The sequence below is a fragment of the Neofelis nebulosa genome, chromosome 12 (genome assembly GCF_028018385.1).
Source record: "Neofelis nebulosa isolate mNeoNeb1 chromosome 12, mNeoNeb1.pri, whole genome shotgun sequence".
NCBI lineage: Eukaryota > Metazoa > Chordata > Mammalia > Carnivora > Felidae > Neofelis > Neofelis nebulosa.
Genome location: NC_080793.1, coordinates 248,175 through 276,058, shown reverse-complemented (window position 1 = coordinate 276,058; position 27,884 = coordinate 248,175). Strand labels below are relative to the sequence as shown.

The 27,884-nt window shown below is 48.2% G+C and overlaps 1 protein-coding gene across 8 annotated transcripts in view; it reads left to right on the top strand.

Annotated features, from left to right (window-relative positions):
• EHMT1 (euchromatic histone lysine methyltransferase 1) overlaps positions 1-27,884 on the top strand; it is a 153,184-nt gene that overhangs the window by 104,520 nt on the left and 20,780 nt on the right. For 6 of the 8 annotated variants that reach the window (XM_058693370.1, XM_058693371.1, XM_058693375.1 and 3 more), the window contains 8 exons: positions 622-767; positions 6,893-7,036; positions 8,064-8,290; positions 9,369-9,542; positions 10,598-10,680; positions 12,261-12,367; positions 21,015-21,137; positions 27,633-27,734. In XM_058693370.1, the coding sequence (XP_058549353.1) occupies positions 622-767; positions 6,893-7,036; positions 8,064-8,290; positions 9,369-9,542; positions 10,598-10,680; positions 12,261-12,367; positions 21,015-21,137; positions 27,633-27,734 (1,106 nt within the window). The remainder of the gene's footprint in view (positions 1-621; positions 768-6,892; positions 7,037-8,063; positions 8,291-9,368; positions 9,543-10,597; positions 10,681-12,260; positions 12,368-21,014; positions 21,138-27,632; positions 27,735-27,884) is intronic. The other 2 variants (XM_058693376.1, XM_058693374.1) reach the window with 1 other exon arrangement.

Sequence of the window (27,884 nt, the reverse complement as noted above, 5' to 3'; positions counted from 1 at the left end):
GCCCCAAGCACTGCTCATCTAGTGTCTTCCCCGTGAATTGGGGATGAGAAGTGCCGCCCTCATCAGTACTCTCACCACTGGCCCAGCCTCCCTCATCTCCTCCCTCCTCGGTCCGATAAGTGTCCTACATGGAAAAGAAACCCTCCCAAATGGAATTGAATGTTTGTTTCTGTGGCAGCAATTCTAAAACCAAGTGAGGAAAACAAGGTCTCAACACGTATTGTATGCTTTTTTGTGTGAAAACCAAAAGATATAGGAGTAGCCGAGGAAGGTATAGTCTTTCTCTGAACTTAGGTCCTGGCTCCTGAGAACATGGATTAGCAAGGAATCCTTAGGGGCCTGGCAGGTGCTATGCTGGTGGGAGAGGTTCCCGCCCTGCCCCGCCAGCAGTGGGCACTCCACCCGCAGGTGGGCCTTCCTGCTGTGGGGTGCTGCTCGTGCTGGCAAGTAATTGGCATTGTTTTATTTCCTTCCACGTGAGGTTTCTGCAAAGACTATGTAATTGTTCACTTTCTAGACTGCGTGTTGAGGTGGGGACTTTGTGCCACTGAGTATAGTGAACGCCCGTCTGGGAATGCACTGTGTTATTAGTGACGCTCATGTGTGTCTGTGTGACTTTAGGGCTGGCCAATGGTCCTGACTTGGTGGAGACAGACGGCCTTCAGGAAGTGCCCCTCTGCAGCTGCCGAATGGAAACCCCGAAAAGCCGAGAGATCACTACTCTGGCCAACAACCAGTGTATGGCTACGGAAAGCGTGGACCATGAAGTAAGCAAGCAAGCTCACTTCCGCTGCAGTGACAGGACTAAGGCAGGACCCCAGAAGCACAGTAGAATTGGTGGGCTTGTAGGCTTGCCATACCTCTGCAGCTTCTGGCTGGACCCTTGGGCACAGGAGAGCGTCCCTCATCTAAACTACTAGGGTTGTTTGGCACCCCAGACACACTCTATACTCGATGGACAGAACAAATAACCACGTGGTCTTTTTTGTTGTTTTTCCTCATTCTTCATGGTGGGGAGTTGGTACCCTGATGGTCCCAGGGGCTTGGTCGTTTCTCCCTCCCTCTCCTTTCCTTTAGTATCTTAGGGACTCATGGTCTTTTCTGTATTCCATGTGTTGTAAACCTTGTTGTTGTAGAGTGAAGCGTAGATCCAGAAAATGATACAAGACAGATGTTTGGCCCAATGAGTGTGTCCAGGGCGAGCACTCTGGTAGCTTGCCACCAAGGTTCGGGCTCGCCCTGGGCCCAAGTGACCCCCAGCCTACCCTCCACAGTGCTTACCTTGCCTGCATGTTCTGAATAGTCTCATTCTGCCCGGCGTGAACTCGGAGACATCGTTGGCCTTTTGCCTTTTAATTTATCTATAATCCCCCTTATTTTCTTTTCCTACCAACTTATCTGTGGAACAGTCCCGGGCCACATGGCTGCCTCGACTGGACTCTGTGCCTCCCACTCACAGTGCTGTCCGTGGCCCTGTGTCCTCCCTGCTCACCTGCAGCTTGCCACAGAGACAGACTAGACCGGGACAAGACGTGCAGAACGTCTGGTTGTCTCTTTTTCTGATGGTAGCAGCTGCTTACTCTTGATGTCTGTATTTATTAATTCCTCAGAGGTTTCAGCACGGCCATGGTCTGTCTGTCTTATGTTGTTCATTTGTCAGTTAGGGTAGTGGTGTAGAGGGGCCTGTCTTCCCATCTGTTCCATCCCCCAGCGGACATCTCCTAGAGGATCGCAGGGTCCTGAGAGCCCTTCTCTGTTTCTTCCCACTCTTCACATCGTAAATTTGGTCTTGGTCATCTGAGGTTGACCAGTTCTTTCTTTTATAATATTGTTAATGAATGTATGTATTTAAACATATTCGACGGGTTTTAATTCTATGCGTTGTAATTATTCTTGAAGCTCAGATTGCCCCATCTTTGGCATGGGTGTGTGGGACCTCTCTGTGCTGAACTCTTTTGTGGAGTTGGAAGGTCAAGACTATTTTCATAATGATAATAAAAAGTTATGTGTCTTTTCACTGATCTTTTTCACAAAGTATATGCTGGCATTTTATGCATTGAGAATCTCTGTTTAACTCCTGGAATTCATAATTTCCATAGTGTTACAGAGTCGTCCGAAGTGCAACATGGTGTATTTTAACGTAATAGTACTGAAACCGTGTGGACAGTGGTTTGAGAGCTCACATAACAACAAAGCGTTAATGAAACTACCCTTGTAGAGTTTGGTGTAGCTGCTCTGAGTGCAGAAGTGGATGGAGAGCCCAGCTCTCTTATTAAGCCAGGTATTCAAAGAGTTTTACAGACAATATAGAACAGCGCCGCTCTTGTCACTAAAATGTTCTTTATGTTAACGTGATAGGTTTATTGCTATTTTTAAATAAATTAAAATTTAAAATTATTTTTTAATTTCTCCAGTGGCAAAATGTCAACAGATATACCCCACCTGGACAAAAGGTCTTTGGGACCCTTAATAGTTTGTTTTTTTAATGCTCACTTACTTTTGAGAGAGAGAGCGTGCGTGCGCGAGTGGGGGAAGGGCAGAGAGAGAGGGAGACACAGAATATGAAGCAGGCTCCAGGCTCCCAGCTGACAACACAGAGCCCGATGGGGGGCTTGAACCTGCAAACCATGATACCATGACCTGAGCTAAAGTCAGATACTAACCGACTAAGCTGCTCAAGCATCCTGGGACCCTTGATAGTTTTTAATAGTGCACGAACACAAAGAACCCTGAAACCAAAGATTATGAGAAGCACTGGCTTTATCTCTTTCATCCTCTTGTCCCCAACCTGTTCCCCGATGTCCTTGTGCCTTGGGCAGGCAGGAGTCCTGGTGGTGGGCTTTGAGAGTTTCTGGAAGCTGCAGCATACTGGCCCCAGGTCTCAGCCTGCCCTCCCCTAGTCCTCCCTGCTTCCCAGAGACACTGCCTTGGTCTTTCTTCTCTCCCTGTCCCAACACCAGCATCACACACGTCTTGTAGCTAAACAGGGTCTGTGTCTGCTTCCAGACGTTTGCGTCTTGCAGCTGTGGTAGCTTGCTTTTGTTGTAGTAAATAAGTCTGTGACTTGTGGCTTTGCAGTCTAGTTGCTCAGTTTTATGTGGGATTCCAGGAAATTCTTAGGCCACTGCTGTTTTCCCAAAAATTGTTTTTGTCTGGGTGGTCTGCGTGTCTTTATTTAGTTGCTAGCAGTCCTTCCCAAAACAAGCTCATTTGTCTTTTTTACTTGTCAGGCAGCTTTATGGAAGCACACTTCACATGGTAAAAGTCCCCTTTTTGTGTGTATTTCTGAATGTTGACAAATGCATACAATCATGTGACCACTGTTGCTGTGCTGTCAGGAACCTGCCGTTCAGGTCTTCTGTGCTTTGCCGACTCTGTCCATCGGTTCTGTTGCCGAGGGACAAGTGTGGATTCTTCAGCCACAGTTGTGGGTTTCTCCTTCTGGACCCATTGGTGTGGCTTCTTGTGTGTTGAACCCTGTTGCTGCGTGCACATATGTCCCTCGGCAGTGTCCCTCTGCAGCCCCGTGGAAGCACGTCTGCCGAGATCTCACTTGTCTGATACTAACGTGACCACCCTGGCTTTCCTCTCATGAGTGTTTGCAGGGCACATGCCCTGTCCTTTACTTTTCACCTGTCTTTGTCTTTAAATTTAAAGTGGATTTCTTTAGTGTGTAGTAGGGTTTTACTCTTGTATATGATCAGTCTTTGTTTTTAGTTATTTATTTATTTAGAGTGCAGGAGGGGCAGAGGGAGGGGTGGGTGGGAGAGAGAGAATCCCAAGCAGGCTCTATGCTGTCGGTGCAGAGTCTGATGTGAGGCTTGAGCTCAAGAACTGCGAGATTGTGACCTGAGCTGAAGAGTCGGACGCTTAACTGACTGAGCCACCCAGGTGCCCCTAACATCTTAATGGTGTTAAGATTTATGTCATCCGCTACTCATTTTTCTCTATTTTCTGCCTTTTGGATTGAATTTTTTTATGATTGCAGTTTATCCCACCATTGGCTCTGTGACGTTCGCAGTGATTGCCCTGGGTTTCCAGGCTGCATCTCTAACCTCTGCCTGATGCCACACCATTTGATGTGGTGTGAGAATCTTACAGTGACATGGTTCCAAATCCTCCCTCCCATCTTTTGGTGTATGTTTTAATTTCATATATGCTAAAAACCCGCAGTACATTGCTGTTATTTTTCTTTAAATAATTATCTTTCAGACTGATTAAACATAAAAGTAGTCTCTGGTTGACCTTCATTTAGCCCCTATGCAGGCAGCGCTCTCCCTCTGTTTAGACGGTGTCCGGGACCCTGCCACTGCAGCCATCCCATGGTGCAGGTCTGCGGCGACAGTGAGTTCTCTCCCTTCTGTGTGCCTGAGAATATCTGTTTCTTGCCTTCATTTGGGGGAGATTTTCATGGGCGGAGAACTGTCAGGACCCACACATGCCGCTCCCGTGCCGTGTTCCCTGGCTCCTGACGAGAAGCTGGCCGTCTTCAGACTTCTGTTCCTTTGCTTGTGGTGTTTTTCTTTGGCTGCTCCGAGGTTTTCTCTTTGTCTTTGGGCCTGGGCGGGATGGTTTTGCTCTTTTGTTTTGGTTTTCTCTTTCAGTGTTTATACTCCTTTGCTTTCTCTGAGCCTCTTGGACTCTGATCTGGCACCTGCTCATCCCAGAGCCTCCTCACCTGGCAGCCCTGTGCTTCTCGGCCAGCCTGCCCTCCTGGTTCTGGCTCTCTCATCATGCGTGCTAGGTTATCTGACATTGGCTCAGCTGGTGGGTGCTCTGCTCTTTTTGCTGTTTCTATTTTAGGTTTGGGTTAATTACATTGACCTTTTTCCATTCAGTGACTTTTTCTTCCTTGTTGAGTATACATACTCATGAGCCAGTCAAATGCATTCATCTGTTTCCGTATTTTGTTATTTCTAGCATCTTCATTTGACTTTCCTAACATTCCCAGTCTGCTCGTGCCGCCTGCTCTGGCTCCTGGTCCTGTGCTCAGACTCCTGAGCAGAGTCCCTCTGCCATAGCACCACTGCTGCTGTGGGCCAGATGAGTCTCTGTGCGGGTCTGTGCTGCGTGGGGTGGGTGTTTAGCAACATCTCATCTCGTGACAACCGTAAATGTCCGTGATGTAGTCAGGTGTCTGCTTAACTGTGTGTGCGTCGCAGAGCTCCTGATGTGTGTATGTGTGTTTGTGCCACCTCTTTGCTGTGGCTCTCCCGGTCTCCCTCCCCTGGGGCAGCCACTGTGACTTCTTTTAATTTTTCCTTGTGTTTTTCTCCATAATTTTACATGACTCACTTTCTGCTGTCATTCCTTGACCCTCTCCTTAGGAGACACTGCCTGCTGGTTTCTGAGTGGGGAAGAGGTGCTCACCTTTTAATTAATTCTTCTTTCTCGTCGCCCCACCTGCAGTCTGCGTTCTATCCTCAATTTTGGTTAAAACGGTATTTGTGGTTTTCATAACACACGATGGCAACGTTCACAACTGAGCCAGCAGTGTGCTTGGAATACATTCATTCTCCTCCTCAACATTTTATGTTTCTCAGAGTTAATAATTTTCTCATTTTTCCTTGTCTTTGTACCCATTCTAAATTCAGTCCTAGAGTGATAGAATTACACATTTCTATAGGTGTTTTCAGCATATCCAGTTTCTCTGGGTCATAGCTTTCTCATCTTGGTGGTGCATAACCTTCAGTAGCTTCTTACGAAAGGTGGCTTGGGAGATAAATATCGGAGACTCTGTATCCTGGAAATGCTTCATTTCAGGACAGAAGTCTAGGTTGGACACGGTTTCCTTTTTCTGTTGAAATCACTCCTCTTTGTTTGGGTTGTTGCTGTGCGGGGCCCGTGCAGTCCTTGCTGGCGGTGAGGCCATCTCCTCTGGGCGTACCACTGTCCTGGGCTGCCACTGGCTCCCTGTAGAAGGGACACGCGTGCCCTTCGTGCTGGAAACCTGTTGCCCTTGTTCATTGATCCTTTTCTCTTCTCTGTTTTCCCTTTATTTTAGGTCTCCTAGATGGAGCTTCCAGTTTTCTTCTATTTTCCACATTTTTGTCTTTCTGCTTTAGTTTTGCAAAATTCCCATCTGTCTTCCACCAGTTCTGTGGAAATTTCCATTTCTTCTACCTTTTCTGATTTCTGAGAGCTCACTCTTGTTCCCTGAGCATGCGTCTTCCTTCATAGTGTCCTGTTCCAATGTGAGAACGGACACGGACACAAGGTCTGTTTCTCTAGGGGCGCCGGTGAGTTTCTTGCACACTCTTCTTCTGCCCCGGCTTGTACTCCCCAGACTGCTTCTGATTTCCGCTTCTTTGCTTTGGTGTCTGTGCTTTGTGTCTGCTTCCCCCGCTCGGGCACATGTCGGTCGGGGAAGGAGGGTCTGGGCCTTGCTGTGGGGCGGCCTGGTCAGCTGAGCAGTCGCTGGGCAGGGCATGGGTGTCTCCTCGGAGGCTGAGGTGGGCTGCTACGGGGGTGCACCTGGGCCACGTTCGGCCCGTCGTCTGTGCAGTAGCCCTTTCTCTGGTGTTTTGCTCTGGCCATCATGACTGCTTGTAGGTTCTGTGGATTCGCATTGAGGTCCCATTACTGACCCACAACATCCTTTCCATCCGGCCTGGCGTAAGTCCCATTTTTCCTCAGTACCTGGCCCAGCCCCCAACTTGCCTGAGACTTTTTCCTCGTTTTGGCAAGTTAACCACCCACTCCACGGACACTGTGTGTGTGGCCAGTCATCAAGCTCACTGTTCTGTTCTGGCGGATGTGCAGAGGATGGGGCCCTGCCTGCCCTCTGCATTTCCAGCCCTACGCGGGAGCCCTCAGAGTCTGCCTTGGACTCACACCTGCCAGACTCCTCCCCGAAGGCCCTGTCGCTGACCCTGGTCCTGTCTGATTGCAGCTGGGCAGGTGCACCAACAGCGTGGTCAAGCACGAGCTGATGCGCCCATCCAGCAAAGCGCCGCTCTTGGTGCTGTGTGAAGACCACCGGGGCCGGATGGTGAAGCACCAGTGCTGTCCTGGCTGCGGCTACTTCTGCACAGCGGTGAGTGCCCGGCCAGCCGTGCGAGTGCCCCGCTACACAGCCTGGCACCAGCGCTCGCTGCCTCCCTCCGCTAGCTGACAGCTGTGGCAAACGCCTCCCGAAGCTCCTGAATCTGGGGGCCCGCCTGGAGGGTCCCTCCCTGCATACGCTCCCTTTTTGCCGCCTGTGAGTCTTTGGCCTCCCAGGGACCGTGGGGGCATGTGAGCCGGGCACCCTCCGCTCTCCTCCTGTTCACTTTGTCTGAACACACGGCGGCCTTTCTCCTGGACAGGGCCTGCCTCACCTTCGGCTTTGCCTTCATCTCTCGGTGGTTACTGTCTTGTTCGTTCCATACACACCTGTGCCCACTGGTGCCTACGGTGCCTGGATGAAGGCGAGGAGCCCTGTGGTTCACTTGGCCCGTGGCTGAGACACCCACTTGGGCCAGGAGCTTCTTTACAGTGGCTGCTCTTTGGGTTTCACATCTGTGTGCCCTTCCTTGTCTTCAGTGTCCTTTGTTGCTTCTGCTAAGAAAAAGAGGGACACTGCTTCTCTATGTCCATTGACCCTTAGCTCCTGGCAAGAGTGCCCTGCTCTCATTGCTTCTCATGCTGCTGGAGGGTTACCTTCCTTGGTGCCAGCGAGAGTCCTTTTGAGGCCATCCGGGGTTTTCCTGAAGTGCCCCCATGGTGGTGCTGGGTAATCTCTGCAGAGCACCGTTTTCCCGATGTTCTGTTCCACGATTCTGTTCCTGGATTGTACTCCAGGGGTCCTTCTTGGGGCCTGGTCTTTCGGGGCCTCCCTCCTCTGGTTAGAACTGCTGGAGGGTGAGGCCGTGGCCCTTGGAGGTGTGGGGGGCAGTCAGGTGACCTCCCCGCTTCAGTAGGGCTGTAGGATGCAGGTCTCCCACTTACATAGCCAGGAACTGGGGGCCCCGACTGGCCTCTGGGCACCCCCATGCCATGTGCAGGCTCAGGAGCACTGTGTTTACTTTTATGCGTGTTAGCCCTAATTTAAAAAAAATCATTTTTCATCTTCCCATTTCTAGGGTAATTTTATGGAATGTCAGCCTGAGAGCAGCATCTCTCACCGTTTCCACAAAGACTGTGCCTCTCGAGTCAATAATGCCAGCTATTGTCCCCACTGTGGGGAGGAGATCTCCAAGGCCAAAGAGGTGACCATCGCAAAAGCGGACACAACCTCTACCGTGACACTGGCCCCTGGGCAGGACAAAAGCTCCTTGGCGGAGGGCAGGGCCGACACCACCACAGGCAGGTACGTGCCCAGCAGAGCCTTGGGCAGCTCTCCTGGAAACGTGTGTGTCTCTGAGTGCTAACTGCTGTGTGTGTCTGTACACATCTGTACCCCTGCACGTCTGTGTGTGTGTCTGCGCCCTTGCGCATGTGTGTATGCACACGTCTGCGTCCGTGCCCCATATGTGCTTATACACGTTTGTGTCCCTCCGTGTGTCCATACACATCCATACATGTGTCACACGTGGGTATAATATGAAACAATAGCTCCAGCTGCTATTACAGGTTATTACTAAATTGTATTTTGAAGGCACTAGGTAACCAGAAAAGAATTTTTTTAAGGGAATGGTTCATTTTGGGAGTATGTAATATGACAGATATTACACTGATACAGAGAAAAGTGAAACTTTGTTGAGGGTCATTTAAAAGAGACTTGGGGGCGCGCCTGGGTGGCTCAGTCGGTTAAGCGTCCGACTTCGGCTCAGGTCATGATCTCGCGGTCCGTGAGTTCAGGCCCCGCATCGGGCTCTGGGCTGACAAGCTCGGAGCCTGGAGCCTGCTTTGGATTCTGGGTCTCCCACTCTCTCTGACCCTCCCCTGTTCATGCTCTGTCTCTCTGTCTCAAAAATAAATAAACATTTAAAAAAAAAAAATAAAAGAGACTTGAATTGTAGATGTATCAAAATGAATATTGGGAGGAGGGCAGTTTCTTCTTGTTCTTCTTTTTGCTAATGTATAAATTTAACATACTTTGAATCAGACTTCCAGGGGAATTTTTGCCCCCTGGGGAGAGCGGTGGGGTTTGATAGATCCAACCTGAAGCTCATTCACAAAAGCAAACTTGAACGTGGTCCTGGAAGCCCTGGAGAAGTTTCCCTTGCTTTGAATGTCACTTTTTTCTGGGAATTTGCCCTTGAATTGGGCTCTTTGATCCAAGGAACTAAATAGAAAGTGAGTCTGAAGTCATTTTCATGCTCAGAGAGCAGCATAGCTAGAAGGGTCTGAGTGAATCATGTTCTGTGTTTTCGTTGGTTTCCACGAGAAGCGGAGTTTTTCACATGTCTAACATTCAGCATGTTGTCTGTTTCCTACCCTCGAAGCACTGCTGGACCATCGCTCTTGGAGGACGGCAAGCCACAGAGTACGGCCCCCCAGGCAGCCGAGGGCTTCGACCCCACAGGGCCTGCGGGGCTGGTGAAGCCGGCCCCCGGCCTTTCCCAGGGACCAGGGAAGGAGACCTTGGAAAGTGCTCTGATCGCTCTAGACTCGGAAAAGTAAGAATCAGTTTGTATTTTCAGATGGCTCAGGGCCTGACCCACTGACATCTGCACATCTGGACGCTCCTTCCTACAGATTTTCTTCCCTCTGTGTCAGCCACTGGGCCATTTGCGCGCACATCTTTAAATCCCCCACTGCTTCCAGTACTGCCGTGGCTGCACTTCCTAGGTGTCTGCATCCAGTGGGGTACCATCTGAGGGTCGGTCACAGGGCATCCCCATGGGGTCATGGGGCATTCCCAAGGAGGCCCTGGTAACATCGATCAGCTTTTTGATTGATGGTGTTCATCAGGACAATTCACATATTTTTATACTGTTTCAGGAAATTATTGCAAGCTGTTCAATATACTAAGAGCAAAAGGTGACATCCTTAAAGTCGTAAGTGAGGACAGTCGTGGTGAGGCTTTTACAAATGTTTCCCCTGGATGTTGTTAACCCTTGGCATTGACCTCGGGACATTGGAGCAAATTCCACTTGACTGGTTCCTCATCTGTGAAATGAAGGGTTGAATCAAGTGGTCATTCAGGCTTACAGATCAACTCCCAGACAGCACAGCCCTGTAGGAGCACCCTGAGTCTGTGACCTAGGAACCAGGCAGGTGTCCTCCCCTGGGGAAGCGTGCCTGTGCTGGAAAGGGCATGCATCTCATTACTCTTGCTTTGAGGAAAGCTCAGGTGTTGGGACACATCGCCAGGTCCCCCGTAATTTCAGCTTTGTTAGTGTCTAGCCCTCGTCTGTGGCCCTGGTGTTCTGGTGACTGTTGTGTTCCCCTGCCCCACTCACCAGGCCCAGACTTTGTACTGCTGAAGGGGGCAGGCTGGGCCAGGTGTGATGTGGATGAAGAAGATAGTTGCTCATTTTTGTTGTTTTTACTGGGAGATGCCTGAGCCTGGTGAGTTTGGTGCCCTTGACCCTGGGGCATCAGCAGGTGGACGTCATCCAGGTCTTCCCATCCTGCAGCTTCCTAGGCATGTGTGTGTGTGGCAGCAGGTGGGCCAGGAGCCAGGGTGGGGTCGCCTGGGGGTCACAGCTGTCCCACACTTTCCCCGCAGACCCAAGAAGCTTCGCTTCCATCCGAAGCAGCTATATTTCTCCGCCAGGCAAGGGGAGCTGCAGAAAGTGCTGCTCATGCTGGGTAAGTGGCCTGCACCTGAGCTGGGGCTGGTGCCTGTCCTGGTGGCCCCAGGAGCAGGTGGCAGTTTGCTGGTACCTCTTCTCAGGAGGAGGGTCTTACTTTGTTTCTCTTTATCTGTCTCTCATTTCTCTCATTTCAGTTTTTTGTTTTTTTTTTTAAATGTTTACTTATTTTTGAGACAGTGCGAGAGACAGAGTGCAAGCAGGGGAGGGGCAGACAGAGGGAGACACAGCATCCCAAGCAGGCTCCAGGCTCTGAGCTGTCAGCCCAGAGCCCCACGCGGGGCTCGAACTCACGAACCGTGAGATCATGACCTGAGCCGAAGTCGGACGCTTAACCGACTGAGCCACCCAGGCGCCCCTCATTTCAGTTCTTGTTCATGACATTCGTATCCTGTTATTCATAGTAGTAGAAATATTTCCTGTGAATTTCTCATCTAAAAAAAGAATTAGGCATATAATTAAATCAAGAGGAGATGTAGAATCAGAAAAAGCAAGATGAGCGAGCTAGGGCCGGCTGTGCGCTGACGGCAGGAAGGCGGGTGCCAGGCCTGTGCTGGTGTAAGCCAGCTGTGGGCAGAGCAAGACCACTGACAGTGATGTCTGCACATACATCTTCTGGTTGATGCACCTTATGGTTGATATCTTACGGTTGATGCTTCGAGACCCTTCGCAGTTCTGTCTCTGGCCAAGGAAGGGGCAGTAATTTGATTCTGAGCTCACAGCTCAAGAGTCGGTTCCTCTGGGTTCAAAAGGGATTTAAAAAATCCCTTTACTTGACAGTCAAAAAAAGAAACTTAACAGTTTGTGCTAAAAATGTAAGTTATTTAATGTTGACCAAAGTGGGTTTTAAAAAATTTTTTTGTAATGTTTATTTATTTTTGAAGGAGAGAGACACAGAGTGTGAGTGGGGGAGGGGCAGAGAGAGGGGGAGACACAGAATCTGAAGCAGGCTTCAGGCTCCAAGCTGTCAGCACAGAGCCCGAAGTGGGGCTCGAACTCACAAACCGTGAGATCATGACCTGAGCCGAAGTCAGACACTCAACCGACTGAGCCTCCCAGGCGCCCCCAAGTGGGGGTTTTAATCGTTTTCTTTCTAGGCTTGATGGGGTGCTGATGTTGCTTGGCTGCTCTTTGGTTGGTCTGTTGGCCAAGTGTCCGTTTCAGGCCTGCTGACACTGTGCGCACCAAGCCACATGTGTCTGAGGCTGCCCAGTGGTCCTGCCGCCCTTGCGCTCAGCAGGTGCCCGGGCCCAGGGGAGGCCGAGCGCAAGAGTGCTTGAAAACACACAAGGGAGCCCCTCTGGGTTAGGAGCAGCGAGGGCAGGGATTTATAACGTTAGGTGACTCCCAACCACAGACCCACCTGTTGAATTTTGTGTGAAACTAGCATACTCTCTTTTGAGTCTTGCAGTGAAATTGGAGCCTGGCTTTGCCCTTAGCTAGACACGGGATGGTATCGTGCGATGCTGGCCGTTGGTGGTTGTCTACATGTATCTTTGCCAGCCTTTATGAGCATCCTGAAGTGCTGGGAGCCAGGGGCTGCACCCGAAATAACCGGTGAAACCTGTGTGTTCACAGTGGATGGAATCGATCCCAACTTTAAGATGGAGCACCAGAACAAGCGGTCCCCATTGCACGCTGCCGCCGAGGCCGGCCACGTGGACATCTGCCACATGCTGATCCAGGTCGGACGCACGGCTCTCCGCAGAGCCTTCCACACGCTCTGTCTTGCCTTTGTCAAGTGAAATTGCGCAAGATTCATAGTTGTGAGAGCTGGGAAGTCAAACAGCACTGAATGGTCTAAACAGAAAACCAGTGTTTCTGTCCCTCCAGTCCCGGCACGCCCTGGCCCTGCTGGCAGTCTTGCAGCTGTTTCTCTGGCGTTTACCACTGGGTTTGAAAATAATGTGCTGCTGTACAGCTGTTTCTTGATTTGTTATTTTCGTTTCCATTTTGCAGCCAGTTTTTAATATTAATTACTGACTTTGGAGTGTGGGAAGGCTTGGCCCAGGCACGCGCACCTCCCTCCCCCAGTCCTCCTCATTTGGTCATGTCCCTGTGTTGCTGAGATGAGTGGGGAGATCTTGTGTTGGGTGGTCACGCCAGTACTTTCAGAGCTGGCCACGTCACGTCCGAGAGCGGTAATCGTTTTGTGTTTCTGTTGTCTCTCGGCCTCCTGCTGATTCATTCCTAACCCTCTCAACAGACTGCACCTTGTCTCCATGTCACCAGGAAGCCCGTTGCGTGTTCCCATGCTTTGTTTCTCTGGGACACCCCCTTTCTGACCCTGTATTGGTTCCCTGTCTCCTGGAGACCACATTTTCAGTCTGATCCTTTATCTCTGGAAGCTTCAGAAAATTTTCTTTAACCCACTGGTCTGAAATTTCACTGTGACACAGCAGTCTTTTGACTCCTTTGGGGCATTTAGTACGTCATACGTTCCTGTCCCTTGTTCTGGGGTTTCTGGGTGCTGTCTTCCCGTCTGCATGCCCAGTGGTGCCCCCTGCAACCCCTGTTTACACGTTAGGCCTTATGGACTAATTCTCTGGTCTTCCTTTCCTGCCATGCACCGTTCCTTCATTTTCGCTTCCACTTGCTGGCAGTGTTCTCCACCTCACCCTCCAGCTCCTCTGGGGAGTTTTAATCTGTACAGGCCCATCTTGAGATCTTTCTGGCACCCTGTGAGTTCCTTTTTTGTACCTCTGTTCTTCCCTTGTTTCTTTGAAGATATTATGAGAATTTTGAAGTTTTGTGCTGCTCTGTTCATTTGGTCTTTATTTTTGAAAGGTTTTCCTCAAACGCCCAATTCCTGTTTGCTTATATCTAATGTGATAACATGCTGGTGGGGGATCCCTGCCCTGTCACTGTCGGGTGCCCCGCGGACGCTGCCGTCTCAGGAGGAACACACGTACAGGTTGTCTCCTGAGCATGTATGTCTCTGTGGGAGCCGGAGGTGCTGGCGGCCAGGGCACCTGGGATGTTCCCTGGTGGTTCTGGCCAGAGCCCATGGAAGTGACAGCCATGGGCCAGGCAGGACACGACTCCGTTGGTGTTTGCACTTGTATTATCTTACAGTAGATATACCTGTTGGGGTAGATTCCTAATGCCTGAAAATGTTCTTGCAGACCCTTCCCAGCTTCTTGGCTTGCCAAAGAGCCTCTGTTTTTTTGTATCTTGTTAAGTAGCATGTTGGTAGATTTGTTAAAAACTCAGTGTGATGATCTTGGTATTTTATTTTATTTTATTATTATTTACTATTTTTTTAATTTACATCCAAGTTAGTTAGCATATAGTGCAATAATGATTTCAGGAGTAGAATCCAGTGGTTTGTCCCCTATGTATAACACCCAGTGCTCATCGCAACAAGTGTCCTTAATGCCCATTGCTCATTTAGCCCACCCCCTACCCACAACCCCTCCAGCAACCCTCAGTTTGTTCTTTGTATTTAAGAGTCTCTTATGTTTTGCCCCCCCTTTTATATTATTTTTGCTTCCCTTCCCATATGTTCATCTTCCACATATGAGTGAAGTCATATGATATTTCTCTTTCTCTGATTTTCGCTTAGCATAATATAATACCCTCTAGTTCTATCCGTGTGGTTGCAAGTGGCAAGATTTCATTCTTTTTGGTTACTGAGTAATACTCCATTGTATATATATACACCGTATTTTCTTATTCCATTCATCTGTTGATGGACATGGGGCTCTTTCCATACTTTGGCTGTTGTTGATAGTGCTGCTATAAACATATAAACATGGGGGTGCATGTGCCCCTTCGAAACAGCATACTTGTATCCCTTGGGTAAATACCTAGTCGTGCAATTGCTGGGTCGTAGGGTAGTTCTATTTTTAGTTTTTTGAGGAAGCTCCATACTGTTTTCCAGAATGGCTGCACCAGTTTGCATTCCCACCCGCAGTGCAAAAGGGTTCCTCTTTCTCTGCGTCCTCGCCAACATCTGTTGTTGCCTGAGGTGTTAATGTTAGCCATTCTGACAGGTGTGAGGTGGTACCTCGTTGTGGTTTTAATTTTTATTTCCCTGATGATGAGAGATGTTGAGCATCTTTTTCATGTGTCTGTTAGTCACCTGGATGTCTTCTTTGGAAAAATGTCTGTTCTTTTTCTCATTTTTTCACTGGATTGTTTGGTTTTCAGGTGTTAAGTTTGATAAGTTTTTTTTATAGATTTTGGATACTAATCGTTTATCTGATATGTCATTTGCAAATATCTTCTCCCATTCCATTGGTTGCCTTTTAGTTTTGCTGATTGTTTTCTTTGCTGTGCAAAAGCATTTTATTTTGATGAGGCCCCAATAGTTCCCTTTTTGCTTTTGTTTCCCTTGTCTCTGGAGATGTGTTGAGTAAGAAGTTGCTGTGGGTGAGGTCGAAGAGGCTTTTGCCTGCTTTCTCCTCGAGGATTTTGATGGCTTCCTGTCTTATGTTTAGGTCTTTCATCCATTTTGAGTTTATTTTTGTGTCTGGTGTAAGAAAGTGGTTCAGGTTCATTTTTCTGCGTTTTGGTGTCCAGTTTCCCGAGCACCACTTGCTGAGGAGACTATCTTTATTCCTGCTTCGTCCAGGATTAGTTGGCCATACACTTGTGGGTCCATTTCTGGGTTCTCTGTTCTGTTCCATTGATCTGAGTGTCTGTTGTTGTGCCAGTACCATACTGTCTTGATGATTACAGCTTTGTGATACGTCTTGAAGTCCAGGATTGTGATGCCTCCAGCTTCGGTTTTCTTTTTCAGGATTGCTTTGGCTAATTTGGGGTCTTTTCTGGTTCCATACAAATTTTAGAATTATTTGTTCTAGCTCTGTGAAGAATGCTGGTGTTATTTTGATAGGGATTGCACCGAATATGTAGATTGCTTTGGGTAGTATCGACACTTCAACAATACTTGGTCTTCTAATCCAGGAGCATGGAATATTTGCCATTGTTCTGTGTCTTTATTCTTCCATAAGCTTTCTGTAGCATTTAGTGTATAGACTTTTCACCTTTTTGGTTAAGTTTATTCCTACGTATTTTATAGTTTTTGATGCAGTTGTAAATGGGATTGATTCCTTAATTTCCCTTTTGCTATTTCTTTATTGGTGTATAGAACTGCAGCTGATTTCTGTGCATTGATTTTATATCCTGTGGCTTTGGTGAATTCATGGATCAGTTTTAGTGTTGTTGTTGTTGTTGTTGTGGAATCTTTTGGGTTTTCCATATACAATATTGTGTCATCTGTGAAGAGTGAAAGTTTGACCTCCTCCTTGCTGATTTGGATGCTTTTTATTTCTTTGTGTTATCTGATTGCTGAGGGTAGGACTTCCAACACTGTGTTGAATAACAGTGGTGAGAGTCTTCGTATTTTAATAGGAACTTTTGGTCTAGCTAATATTTATTGTAATTTCTGGCATTCATTCATTCATTCATTCATTCATTTAATTTTAAACATTTATTTATTTTTTCTTTTTTGAGAGAGAGAGCGAGCAAGCGAGCGAGTGAGCCAGGGAGGGGCAGAGAGAATCCCAAGCAGTGAATCCCTCTGTGGTGACAGCCTGACTTGGAGCTCGAATTCACAAACCGTGAGATCATGACCTTAGCTGAAATCAGGAGTTGGACGCTTAGCTGACTGAGCCACCCAGGCACCCTCAAATATTTCTTTTTAAATTTCCTTTGTTGTTGTCTTTTGGGTTGATATTTGTTTTAATTTTCTCATTTCCTTTCTCTTCACTCACTTGGAGGCTACATACTCCTCTTTGTCGCCTCCAGAGGTCGCTCTGTGATCTGGTGTGCAAGTGTTGTGTCCTTGGTCTTGAGACAGGCGAGAAGAGGGAGCTGCAGGTGCCGGGGAGCGAGGGAGGGAAGGTGCGCTGGCCTGCTGAGCTCCGGCGGGGAGACCTGTGGAGGCCTCGGGTGCAAGTTCAAGAGAAGCCTGGTAGGACTTGGGGACAGCCGAGGCGGCCTCCCAAAGTGGTCACAAGGGTTGGTTCTTGGCAGTGACAGTGGTAAGTGGCTAATCTGACAGAGGACAAGCCTGTTGGAGAGAGGTCAAGGGCAGCTGGCATGGCTATTGAGGCAGTGACTTCGGATGCTGGTGCTCTGAGGGAGAGGGCTGGGAGTCAGTACTCCAACCGGATGTCCTCTCATCCTTGTCCTGTGGAGTCACAGAGGGTGTGGCTTATGCTTCTCTGAGGGTGGCCTGGAGGCCCAGTACAGTGTGGGACTGTTGTAGGACAGGGATGAAGCAGGAGGTGGGGGCAGGTCACCCCAATGGGCCTGTTTGCTGCATGAGGTTGAGTGAGGGGGCCACCCAGGCTTCTCCTCACTCTCAGAGACTGGTATGGAGGGCTTCTTGGGAGACGTTACCCTGGATTTGGAATTCTAGGTTGCTGGTTCATTTCTCTTGCTTTGTTTAAGGAAGGATTCCACCGTCTTGTAGTTTCCATGCTTGCTTTTTAAGAAATTAGCTTGTCGTTCCTTTTAAAGGACTTGTTTTCTCTTTGGCCTTTTTTTTTTTTTTTTAATTTTTTTTTAAAGAAATCTTTTTCTTGTTTTTAATGTTTATTCGTTTATTTTGAGAGAGAGAGAGAGAGAGCACGCACAAGCGTGGAGGGGCAGAGATGGATAGAGAGAATCCCAGGCAGGCTCCGTGCTGTCAGTGCAGAGCCCGATTTGGGGCTCGAACTCACAAACCTTGAGATCATGACCTAAGCCAAAATCAAGAGTTTGATACTCAACCAACTGAGCCTCCCAGGCGCCCCTGGCCCCCCCCCCCTTTTTTTTTTTTTTTTTTTTTTTTTTTTATGTTGAAGAGTGTGTGTGTGTGAATGCGTGTATGTGTGGTGCATACAGAAAGGTCCTTAAGGTAGGGGTGCCTGGGTGGCATAGTCAGTTAACTGCCCGACTTCGCTCAGGTCACGATCTCACAGTTTGTGACTTTGAGCCCCGCATCGGGCTCTGTGCTGACAGCTCGGAGTCTGGAGCCTCCTTGGGATTCTGTGTCTCCTTCTTTCTCTGCCCCTCCCCTACTCATGATCTGTCTCTCTCTGTCTCAAAAATAAACATTTGAAAATTAAAAAAAATAAAAGTCCTTACGGTATAAGCACCCTGTTAATAAATAATCATAAATGGCTCCCACCTCACCCCAGGTCAGGACACAACAGAGCCTACCCCCCGCCAGAGGGGCTGGCTCTCCAGGCTCTGATGGTGACAGCCCCCATCTCTGCACTTCTCTGGTTTGACCACCTTGCAAGCACCCGCAAACCATGTGGCTTACCCGTGTTTGCCTCTCAGCTTTGTGCTCATGGAGTCCCACAGTGGGGATTCTTCTGTGTCTGCCTTTCAGTCCAAGGGCAGAAGCCTGCCTTGTGCCCGTGACCACTGAGGGAGGAAGTGTGCCTGAGCTCTGGTCCCTGGGCCTGCCTCTGCTGCCCTCGTGTGAGGTGCCATCCTGGGAAAGCAAGTGGGGGCAGGAGCTCTGTGCTGGTCTGCAGCTTCTTGTGGGTCTTAAACTGTTGCAAAATAAAATGTTACTTATTGTGGAAAACCAGCCCATTTTAGTGTTGTTTTCTGTGGCCTTCTGGGCTGACCTGATGTGTAGGGCTTGGCTCCAGCTGCCTGGATTCTTAGCCTGATGTTTAATTCACTGGCCCAGGCTGCTCACCCTCTGAGCTTGGGAGCCTGTGATTTTGTGTATTTTTCTTCCTTTAGAACCTGAGCTTTTCTTGAGATTCCCCAGGAAAGATATGAGGCGGGCTTTTCTAGTTTGCCCTAAGTCCAAGAGTGTTGTTCCCTGGAGACTCTGCTTTTGTGGGGTGTCTCCCACCCCACCGTGTCCACCGGGCAGGCTCTGGCTCTGCTCCCTCTCTCCAGCCCCAGAGCAGCACTAAAGCCACCGCCGTCTCTCCTGGGCTGCTGTCCTGCCGGGGTCTGTGAAGTGTCCTCTCCCAGCCAGGAGCGCCTTTGAAGAGTGGTTTTGATACCTTCCCATCTGTTTAATTTTCATCCTCGGGTCTCACTGGGAGCAGCAGTTATTTCATTTGGGCCCCGGTTCTCTGCAGTGTGGCATGCCTTGCCACGTGTGGCTGTTTGAATGTAAATGACAAAGTTAAACGAAAGGAAACGTGTGCCCCTCCGGCCTCAGCTGCACCTCCCAAGCTCGGGGGCTGTGTGTTCGGGGCGGCTGTGCTGGGCGCAGACGGAGAGCTCCAGTGCCAGCACTGGGGACGTCCGTAGTGTGGGCACCCCTGCCACTGGGCACTCATAGCAGCTGCCCTGTCCTGGGTCCAGGTGTGTGTGTCCCCATTGACAGGCCACCTCCATCTGCTCCCCAGCTCTGGGTGCCTGTCGCCCTGTCCTTCATGTGTTAGTGTTACTGCCATGAGCCTATGAGGTGTCTTCTAACACAGAAAGGTGGGTGTTCTAACAGTCACAGAGCCCGGAGGGGAAGGACAGAGCCACACCTGTTGCACTGACCCCTGAGCCTAGGGACTGCCATGGGGGTGTGCCATGCACACACCCACACAGGATCTTGCACATTCTGCACGCTCTCACAGGGGCCTTTTGGGGAAGAGGGGTGGGGGTTGGGATCTGCCTGGACTTGGTGTGTCTGGCCTGGAGCTTATACTAAGTCCGTCCTGCTGGATGGACTGGAGCTTTTCCCTGGGGACCTGCTTCCCTGTTCTCACCATTCTCTCTGGGGGAATCCCATCAGTCACGTGGGGATCTCCTGGTTTGACTCTCTTTTCTCTGTCTCCTCCCTTTGTCTCGCGGTCTTCCCTACCTTTTCCTGGTGATGATCACTTTTTTCTGGGCTGACTGGCGTGGTGTCGGTTCTGGATTGTGTGTTCCAGTGAGGGTCTGTGTGCTTGTGTGTGGGCTTGGTCACTTTTTGCTCCTCCTTTCGCTCAATCGTGCCGGGAACTAGTTGTGAGTCCTCAGACCTGCCCCTGAAATCTCAGGGAGGGCCTGGTCCTCTGATCCCTGACTTTCAACTCTGCTTGTGGCCAACAGCCCCATCCTGCCCTCTGGAATTTGGCAGAAGTCTCCTTCGAGGCTCCCTGAGTCACCTCAGCTCGCTGGTTTCCCTGTGCAACACTCTGGGTCTATTTAAAAATTTCTTAACTCATTTTCAAAAAATTTTTTTCTAATGTTTATTTTTGAAAGAGAGAGACAGAACGGGAGTGGGGAAGGGGCAGAGAGAGAGGGAGACACAGAATCTGAAGCAGGTTCCAGGCTCTGAGCTGTCAGCACAGAGCTCGACACAGGCCCCAAACTCACAAACTGTGAGACATGACCTGAGCTGAAGTCGAGCACTTAACTGACTGAGCCACCCAGGCGCCCCACTCATTTTGTTATTTTTGTTTTTGATTGCTAACAGCAAAAACAATACTATTCTTAGCCTTCTCCTAATAAGTATTTATTTTATAAACTAAATACTAGCTTTTGGTATGTCAGTTTAAGAAGGTGGAGGTTTTTCCCCTATGGGGAAGAAAGGTTTCAGTTGTGAGATAGCTGATTTGCTTCTAGCACACGACCTATTTTAAAGTTGGGGGCTTAAGTTTCACACAGACTGAAGTTTATCTATGTGTACTTGCTAGCTCATTAGTTTTCCAAGTACATGCTCTATTGGGAGAATTAGAAATTGCTTCAGAATACATACTACTGGAGATCAGTTTTGGTTCTGCTTATTTTGTTTGGGAAGCATTAAAACACCCAGAGAAAGAGGTCACTGAACCAGAGTGTCCTTTGGTCATTGTAGGCCAGGTGACGGCCTGCCTCCTGGCCCAGCCCCACTGAGCGGTCCCTTCCACATCCCTTCTTTGCCTACTTTAGAAGGTTTTCACTTCTTTTTAATTTCTAAAGGTATTGTCACTAACGTGCTTTAAACATTTTCTATCAAATTGGTTGGAAATGAAAATGCTCTTTTTTAAAATTTTTAAATGTTTATTTGTGTGTGAGAGAGAGAGAGACAGAGCACGAGCAGGGGAGAGAGGGAGACACAGAATCTGAGGCAGGCTCCAGGCTCTGAGCTGTCAGCACAGAGCCCAACTTGGGCCTCAAACCCATGAACCATGAGATCGTGTCCTGAGCTGAAGTCAGAGACAACCGACTGAGCCACCCAGGGGCCCTGAAAATGCTCTTCTTGAACTAAAGATTTGGCAATAATAGAACAATCATGTCTTTGAATTCGGTTCTGAAGACTCAGTTATAGTTGGTCATTAGAAATGATTTTTTAACGTAGCTCACGAGGTCTTAGCACTTGCAAGTGTCTGAAGTGTCTGAATGTGAGCCAGGTGGGGGCTACCGTGGCGGCTCCCCCACACCTGAACTGTCCTGTGTCACCAGGCGGGCGCAAACATTGACACCTGCTCAGAAGACCAGAGGACCCCATTGATGGAGGCGGCAGAAAACAACCATTTGGATGCAGTGAAGTACCTCATCAAGGCCGGCGCCCTCGTGGACCCGAAGGTACGCTACCTGGTCTGAATCCCCTTCCAGTTTTGTGTCGAAATTTCTCATAAAGCTAAGCCGGGGCCGGTTCCTCGTTGGAGCAGCTTCAGGAATTGGCAGCCGGCAGATGTCCACCTGGTAGTCCAGAAGCAGTTGTCTGCTCTCCTTGCGTGGTCACAGGTCTATTTGGGAGAATACTAGTGAGCACTGGGTGTGCTGTGCCTGGCGATAGTCGCAGCAACTAGTAAGGAGTCTGCCGTGCCCAGTCTCTCCCTCCTTCATTTTGTGCGCTTTTCCTCTTCTGACTTTAACTTAGAGCAGTTAGACACCCCACTCCAAAAGAGCATGCAAATTGGGAAGAACAAGTAAAATGATCTCTGTTCGTAAATGGTATGATTTTATATGTAGAAAACCCTAAAATCCCATCCAAAATCTAGAACTAACAAATGCATTCAGAGAAGTTATAAGATACAAAGTTCATACAGAAACATCAGTTATATTTTTATACACTTGAGATGAGTTATCCAACAAGGAAATTAAGAAAACAATTCCATTTATAACAGCATCAAAAAGAGTAAAATACTAGGAATAAACTTAACCAAGGACACGAAAGACTTATAGACTGAAAACCACAAAACATTGCTGAGAGAGATTAAAGAATTGACTTAAGAACATGGGAACATGTCCTGCGCTCATGGGTTGGACGAGTGAATATTGTCACAATGCCAGTACCGCCCAGAGTGAACCACAGATCCAGCGCAATCCCTGTCAGAATCCCAACGAGTTTCTCACAGAAATAGAAAAGCACGTCCTGAAACTCCTACAGATCTCAAGGGACCCTGAACAGCCAAAACAACCCTGCAAAAGAACAAAGCCGGAGGCCCCACACTTCCTGACTTCAAAACCTACTACAGAGCTACCGTAATCAACAGAGCGCAGTGCTGGTGTGAAGACAGAATGGCCCAGAAACGAACCCTCAAATGGATAAAGTGATTTTTAGGAGGGGGCCAAGACCACTCAGTGGGAGGAAAGGGCCATCTTTTTAACAAATGGTGCCAGGAAAAGGGAATCTCCACATGCAAAGGAATGCAGTTGGGCCCTTACTTTAGACTGTTTTCAGATATTAACTCAAAATGGATCAAAGATCTAAATGTAAGAGCTTAAACCATAAATGTCTTAGAAGAAAAGATAGAGGAAAATCTTCTCAACATTCATTGGATATGGCAATGATTTCTTGTATGTGACACCAAAAGCACAGACAATAAAATTAAAATAGATAAACTTCATCAAAATTGAAAATTTTGTTTGTCAAAGGATACTATCCCAAAGTGTGAAGAGACAACTCACGGGATGGTAAAAATAGTCATAAATCTTGATAGGGGATTCCTATGCAGAATATATAAAGAACTCCTACCACCCAATAACAAAAGTCCAACCCAGTTCAAAGATGGGCAAGGAGTTTGAATAGGCGTTCCTCCAAAGAAGCTCTATAAATGGCCAGTTAGCGCACAACAAGATATTCAGCATCACCAGTCATCGGGGAAATGCAAATCAAAACCACAGTGAGTCACCTCACCCCCTTCGGGCAGCTATTATCTAAACACGGAAAATAAGTGCTGGCAAGGTTGCGGAGAGACTGGAGCCCTCGTGCACTGCTGGCAGGAACGTAAAATCGTGCAGCTGAGTGGAAAACTGTGGCGGATCCTCAAAAACTTAAACGTAGAATTACCATGTGATCCAGCTGTTCCAGTCAAGAAACTGAAAGCAGGTGCATGAATCAGTGTTTGCTCCCCCATGTTCTCAGCAGCATTGTTCACAAAGCGAGAAGGTGGAAACAGCCAAGGTATCCCCCTGCAGGGGGACAGGTTAGTGAAAAGTGGTCTGTGTGCATCGTGGGGGTTCGCTCAGCTGCGAATGGGAAGGAAGTCCCAGCACCAGCGTCGTGCTGAGTGAGAGCAGCCCTCATCCTGTAGGATCCACTCCTGTGAGGACCCAGGATCATCAAATCTAGACGCTGGAAGTAAGTTAAAGATACCGGGGGCGGGGCCAGGGGTGGGGTGGGGTGGGGTGGGGTGGGGCGGGGCGGGGCAGGGCAGGGCAGGGCAGGCGTCCCTTCTTAGTGGACCCCACGCTTCCTTCCAGAGTCCGCACCCACGGTGGCACGCTACCACTGACTCGTACACTTAAAGGTGACTAAAATGACAAGTTTTATGTTGTGTACCTACACATGTATTTGTTTAGAGCCACGATAAAACTATAAAAACGATCTCATGGTCTTTCACAGTGTCACACAATTTTCCAACAAAAAACTTACACTGTTGATAGTAATTTATCAGCTTCCTTTTTCCATCAAATTATCACTATTTTTCTGTCATTAAATATTATCTTATCACATTATTTTAAGTGGCTGCATTGTATTTCATATTATATTGTCATTGTATTTCATGATGTAACGTAATGGTATCGTTTTTAGTCAGATTTAGTTATTGCCTAATATTTAGTTTTGAATTTCCATTATACACAGTGCTTCAGTAAAACGTTTTCTTAGCTAAGTTTCGGTACATGTTTGGTTTCTTTAGGACATATTTCTGGGTGTGGAATTGTTAGATCAAAATATATAATCATTTTTAAGGCTTTTTATATTTTTTTCTGAAGGGCACCGAGAGTATGTGAGCACTCGCTCCTGTCTGCTCTTACCAATGCCGACTATTAGAGATTTTTTTGAAAAATATTAATTAACAGTTTGATATACGAAAATGGTTTGATATTCGAAATTTATTTTTTTACTATTTTAATTCACTTGTCTTAAAGTGCACACTTTGGTGTATAGCTATTCATATGTTACGAATATTTTTTCCAGCTTATGTTTATAAAGTCGTTTGCTTTATTTTTGGTGGTTTTGCAATCTGGAAACTACTATTGTATAAATATAGATAGCTATTTTTTAAAAATTATTTTTATTTTTGTTATTTTTTAATTTTTTAAGTTTGTTTATTTTGAGAGAGAGGGAGTGGTGAGGCACAGGCAGAGAGAGAGAGAGAATCCCAAGCAGGTTCTGCACTGTTAGTGCAGAGCCCGACGTGGGGCTTGAACACATGAACTGTGAGATGATGAGCCGAGCTGAAATCAAGACTCAGACACTTAACCAACTGAGCCACCCAGGCGCCCCTGTAGATAGCTATAATTAATCCTCTGTGTTATGATGGGTGGGTGAGTCTCGCATTTACCTCATTCTCTGATGGGTTCACAGGAGCCAGCGCCCAAGCTAAGCACCAATGCAGAGGCAAGAGGTTAGTGTTCAGGGCTTTACAGAAGCAGCAAGAGCCTGTAGACAAGGACTGGAGAAATATCTGTGGCTTGAGGGGAGCAGGCAACTGAAGTGGGTGACTCGTAGACGAGCTTAGCCATAGATTGGGTGTAGTGTAAGAAGGTGGTCACTGAGGTTGAAGACTGATCATTGAAATTATTCAGTCTGAAGAAGAGGTTGTAGGATAGTTTCCAACTGATATGTAATTGGAGTCCCAGAAAGAGGAGAGAACCTGGTAGAAAAAAATTATGTTGGGAAAAAAATGGTCATAAACTTACCAGATTTGGTAAGAAAACAATCTACAGATCCAAGAAGCTGAAAAAACCCCAGACTGGGTAAATTCAAAGACTACCTCACCTAAGCACAGTGTGGTTAAAACTGTTGACAACTGAGAATGGAGAAAGTCTTACAAGCAGCTAAAGAACAGCACGTTACATGCAGGCGGGCAGTGTCACAGCGAGCCACCAACTTCTCATCTGAAACGATGGGGTAGAAAGCTCAAAAAATTGACAGTCCAGAAGACTGCATCCAGTAAAAGTCTCCCTGCAAACGAATTGTGTAATAAAACATTCCCAGTTGAACAAAAGCTGATAGGATTTATTGGTACATTTGCCCAAATAGGGTTAGGAAAGCCCGGGAGTCAGCCCAGGAACCGCCCCTGGGAAAGACTGTTGTTTTCTCTAAATTTCCGAGAAGATAGGGGCGCCTGGGTGGCTCAGTCGGCTAAGCGTCCAGTTTCAACTCGGGTCGTGATCTCGCGGTTCGTGGGTTCGAGCCCTACATTGGACTCTGTGCTGACAACTCGGAGCCTGGAGCCTGCTCCAGATTCTGTGTCTCCCTCTCTCTACTCCTTCCCTGCTTGCATACACGCACGCGCTCCCTCTCGCTCTCTCTTGTGCTCTCTCTCTCTCTCTCTCTAAAATAAACATTAATTTTTTTTTAATTTCTAGAAGATAAAAGACTATTTAAAGCAGAAGTAATATCTGTACAAGGTGCAGTTCATACCAGTTTAGAAGTAAAATGTATGCCACCAACAGCACCAAGCAAGAGCCATGAATGGAGCCCTGCTGTTGTCAGGCTGTCGTTTCTGCTGTGGGAGGCAGTAGGTATCAATCCAAGGTGACCGATAAAGAGAATGATATCGTCATCCCCAGAGAAAGCACAAAGAAAATAATTTACAAGAAATAACAGCTTTAAGGACAATTTACGAAAATCGAGTAGAGGCGGTAAGATGGGATCCTGAGCAGTATTTGTATAACTACAGGCAGGAGAAGAGGAGTAAACACCAATGGTACAAGGAGCCCTGTCCCTGTCCGTGGTGACACCACGTGTGAAGACTGAACACACCAGGACCAGCTGTGTGCTGCTGCAGGGTGCTTGTGTTATTGGAGACACGGCTGGAAATAAAAAGGATGGAGAATGTATATCATGCAGATGGTAAATGTGAGAATCAAAAGGAAAAATTTTTAAACTTCTATAAGAGAAAAGATCATCTTTGTGATTGCAGCATAGGGAAAGGTATCTTAAGACACAGAAAAGTACGAAAATGGTAAAGTTAAGTGCATTAGAATTAAGAATTTCTAATCAACAGGATGTCACAAAGTTCACAAAAGGCAGGCTACACACTCCCAGAAGATTTTGCAGCACACTGGCAAAGGATTCATATCCAAAACTATAAGGAAGTCCTACAAATAAAAGAATGCAAAAGAAAAACAGGCAAGGAATGAGCGGCAGTCCTCAGAAGAGGAAGTCTGAGTAACCAGCAAACACGCGGAAGGCGCTCAGCCTTTTGAAAACAAGCCTGAGACCCTGTAGTGTAGCCCTTGGATGTGGTGGTGCTCAAAGGTTGGACCGCCCAGAGGAGCCACAGCGCCCCCTGCATCCCTGTTGCTGGGCGTGTGCCCCTGCCCCCAGGATGTGTGAACAGGGGACGGTTTTGCAATCTCAGTGCATCTTTAAAGAGCACAAAGTCAAACAGAACACTTGCGAACAAGGCAAGCCTTTAAAGCCAACAACCATACGTTTTTGTGTTTATCATACAATTAAAATTTTAAACACCAGTAATCACAGGATTGGACTGTGTGGGTTTTCTTGAGAAAAGTGGGTTTACTGATTAACTTCAGTCTTGATAAGAAGTGTGTATTATATGTATGTGAAAATGTAGGATTACTGCTCTTAGGGTTAGAAACGGAGAGAAAGAGGGAATAAGGAAACATGGTCAACATAAAGATGCGAGCCGGGGGGGAGAGAAGCAGAGGGGCCCGTGAGGAGAAGACGGTGGGAGTGTGTCCGCGTGGGTCCTTGAGGTGCGTGCACAGGAGGGATTCATCTGTGAAAGATGCTACCTCAGGTTGGCACTGAGCCTGGCTGTATAAACGGGGCATGAATGGTCCCCCAGCCCTCCCGGAACCCCCGAGTCTCTCCTGGAGCTTCCTGAGTCCAACCTCTCCTCTCCATGAGTCCGACCTCTCCTCTCCAGTGGTGGGTGGCTTTTGTTTTGTTTTGAGGTAGTTCAATTAATGGGATATATTTAGCATGCCTGAGGAAGCAGAGCTGAAAGCTAACAGGGAGATGTGCCCAAGCAGCCTCAGGAAACAGAACGCGCTCAGTCAGCCACCAGGACGTGTGTGGGGCTGCAGGGCAGGCTTTGCCCCTGTTCTGAGCCCCTGCTCTTCCCTGCCATTTATTATCTTTAATCCTGTGGCGTACAGACAGTGATTACTGCCTCATTAGCACTGCTTTAAACGTGCAGTGGCAACCATTTCTTGTAGAGGTCCTGATGGGTACTGTGGCCCTCTGGTCGTGTGAGGAGTGCAGTGGCTTGAAACAGTCCCAGGGGCCCTGTTGGAACAGAGGGACAGGTCACCGCACCTGGCCACATGGAGAAGCCTGGGGTGTGCCACGGCCTGTCAGACCGTGAAGGAAAGGGAGGGACAGCGGTTCACATGTGTGCCTGCAGGCTGTCTGCAAGTGGAAGGCCCTTTGCCATCTGAGGCCTCGTCCCATCGGCGTCAGAAGCTCGGGGTCTGGACCCCAATGGTACAACCTCTGAAAACAACCCCACCCTCCTCTGCCTGGGCTCCTTATCGTTCTAGACGGCACCTCCCCCCTGTGGGGAATGAAGGTTCACTGTGGCCATGCGCTCAGGGCCTGGCACGCTGTAAGTCATGTGATTTCTCTGGATCTAAATGGCATTTGTGTTGCAGGATGCAGAGGGCTCCACCTGTTTGCACCTTGCTGCCAAGAAAGGCCACTATGATGTGGTTCAGTATCTGCTTTCAAATGGACAAATGGACGTCAACTGTCAGGTAAAGCCACGTCCTCCACTTACCGACACTCTACCTGGCTGGTTGGCCAGAGACCCCAGTCTGGGGGGACCTTTGTACAAAGGACCTTTGTAACAGTCCTGGCTCCCTGCCTGTTTTCTGTGGCCCCCCTTGCAAGGCCTCGGAAGGCCT